The 2577-nt window shown below is 36.7% G+C and overlaps 1 protein-coding gene across 6 annotated transcripts in view; it reads right to left on the bottom strand.

Moving 5' to 3' along the window:
- Nucleotides 1–2577, bottom strand: part of LOC106873190 (kinesin-like protein KIF21A) — a 212552-nt gene that overhangs the window by 37033 nt on the left and 172942 nt on the right. For 4 of the 6 annotated variants that reach the window (XM_052969483.1, XM_052969485.1, XM_052969486.1 and 1 more), the window contains one exon: nucleotides 711–783. The exons of the other annotated variants lie outside the window; for them this stretch is intronic. In XM_052969483.1, the coding sequence (XP_052825443.1) occupies nucleotides 711–783 (73 nt within the window). The remainder of the gene's footprint in view (nucleotides 1–710; nucleotides 784–2577) is intronic. 6 annotated transcript variants of the gene reach the window in all.

Genomic DNA, 2577 nt, shown 5'->3' with positions numbered 1-2577 from the left:
TATATATATATATATATATATATATATATATATATATATATATATATATATATGTAACAACCATCATCCATTGTATACATACTCATATATAGATATGCATATATCACGTGTGTGTTTGCATACATATATGCACACACGTGCGGGTGATGTGTATACATCTGTGATTGCTCATATGAAAGTTGTGGTGGACAGTGCTGTTGTCATCAGTTGTCATCAACAAATCATCCATTTATTTTACACCTTCAAAGCCATGTAGAACAACAGGTGCCTTACTTGTAAAATGGAAAGTTATGTGGGGGGTGATTCATGATTATACACAAACACACACACAAGTTTGATGAGACAACATACAAAACTCTCAGCCCTTGAGCCACTCTGTTGCTTCTGCTAATAAATATATATATATGCGCACACACACACACACACGTCTGTCTGTGTATATATGTTGTCAAGAATAAAAGTAAAGGTAGGTCCAAATATACCGACTAATAATACTTATTATTGCCTTATCTACCAATAATATTAGTAAATGAGACATCCAATTTGTAAAACATCTCTCACACACAGACAGTAATTACATGAAGGCCAAAACAAGATATAGAAACTATATACATGCAAAATATTTTCAGATCTAGAAGATACAAAATAATTTTTTTTAAAAGAAAAGAAAAAGAACATCCCAAAATGAGCAAGACCAGACCAATACTGACCTTTGCTTTCTTTAAGGACTCTCCAGTGGCCATATTGGGACTGAGTTGGTTTGTTCTCTGTCTGTCGAACATGCTGGTTAGTCCATGTGGATTTACAGGGCAGGCACAGAGGAGCGGAGAAGTAACAGCGAGGAGTAGTAGTAGTAGTAGAGGTAGTAGGAGGAGCAACAACAAAAATACGAAAAATACACATGCAGTGATTTTGTTTATTACTTTTTTTTTTTTAATGAATGTGTATCCTTTTTAAAAACAAAAGGTCCACAACATTGATGATGCTAAGTGATAACAATACATTAATGCAACAAAAATGAAGGAAATACAAAAAAAAAAAAAATAAAAAGCATGCAGTTTGGAATCCTTTCACAGTCCAAAAACATTGGGAGCCATCATAGTTTCAAGATGAAAATAAAGGAACTACAAGCAAGGATCAGCAGAGACAGACATGGATAGGGTAGGGGGACAGGGAAACCTCACTTGGCTCAAAAATAATGCAGCAGTAGAGTCAAGTAACAGTAACAAGCTTATATGTAACAATTTGTGAAATTTTTTGACTTTTGTATTGCTTTAACATGTATGTATAAATGTATGGTATATGTACGTATGAATGTATGCATGCATGCATGATACTTGCACTTGTGTGTGTATTGTCAGTAAATCATAAATCCAAAAGCACACTAAATATAGAGCAGTAGAGTAATTAGATAAAGATAGCTATGGCCGGGTGTATGAGGTTACCCTGGGTTTCATGTTCATAAAGCACTAAGCTTTACAGAATTTCTTCAGACCCTAAAGGCCAGTGGCCCATGACCTCTCTTCAAAGTGGAGGGAGAAAAGACCTCGTAGCTACTTGGTGACCTCTCGGACAAAGGGTTAAGTGCAAGGGATTCTCTCAGACTGCTATCTGTAGTTGACGTGGTCGGCTTCTGGGTTCCAGGACTTCAGTAAGAATCTCCTTAAGTGTAAGCAGGGTGTGAATGTTTCTGTCCTGGAATTTAAGATGTACCCTGGGTTGAGGAAGTCCTTTAATATTCCCACCTGGTTAGCTATGCACAGCTTGCAACATTTACTCCTATTGATGTAGGAGCCCAGCTGTTCTATGATCTTTTATAAGATTACATGTGGAGTCCCCATACACCAGTCATAGCTATCTTTATCTAATCATATATATATATAGTGCACTTCTCATCAAAAGTAGAGCATGTCTTCCCATAAGTATGTTCAATTGTCTTCTTGAGAAATTTATGTACACAAGCATATATGCATGTATGTACATAAGCAGGAGAGCTGAGTGTGCGAAAGGGATGCATGTGTGTGGAGAATATGTCTGTGGTGGATGTGTGCTTTAGACATGCTAGAAAGAAATGTGATGGGCAATGGTTTAGCTCTCAGGTTAATTCTGACCTGATCACAAGTACTCCAGCTGTGATCATCCCATCTTGTGTTTTTCACACATCTCTAAGGCTTTTTTTTTTATTTCTAAATTTAGCAGGTTGTGATTTGACTGCTATTTCTAGCAGGGCGAATGACCATTAAGAGGCACCAGTGGCACAGAGTGATGTACTTGTATGTCAGAAAGTTTGTGTTGAGATGTGGGAGGTACAGATTAAATATGCAAGTACTGGAAAGATAAGCATAAGGGGTACTGGAATGTCATGTTAGCTCTGTATGTATTACACAAACTTCAAGTTACACTATTCTTGCATGAAATTCGAGGATTTCCAAATATTTTGCAGTGTCGAACATTTTTCAGTAAAAAATAACTGAAAACCCTAACAGATGTTATCCATGACAAATTTCTGGATTTAACTGAAATAAGCTGAAGGTAAGCAGAAATGGTAAGCAGTCACATTCCAGGAACTCTGAGAGT

The sequence above is a fragment of the Octopus bimaculoides genome, chromosome 7 (assembly GCF_001194135.2).
Source record: "Octopus bimaculoides isolate UCB-OBI-ISO-001 chromosome 7, ASM119413v2, whole genome shotgun sequence".
Lineage (NCBI taxonomy): Eukaryota > Metazoa > Mollusca > Cephalopoda > Octopoda > Octopodidae > Octopus > Octopus bimaculoides.
This window is presented reverse-complemented; position numbering and strand designations above follow the sequence as displayed.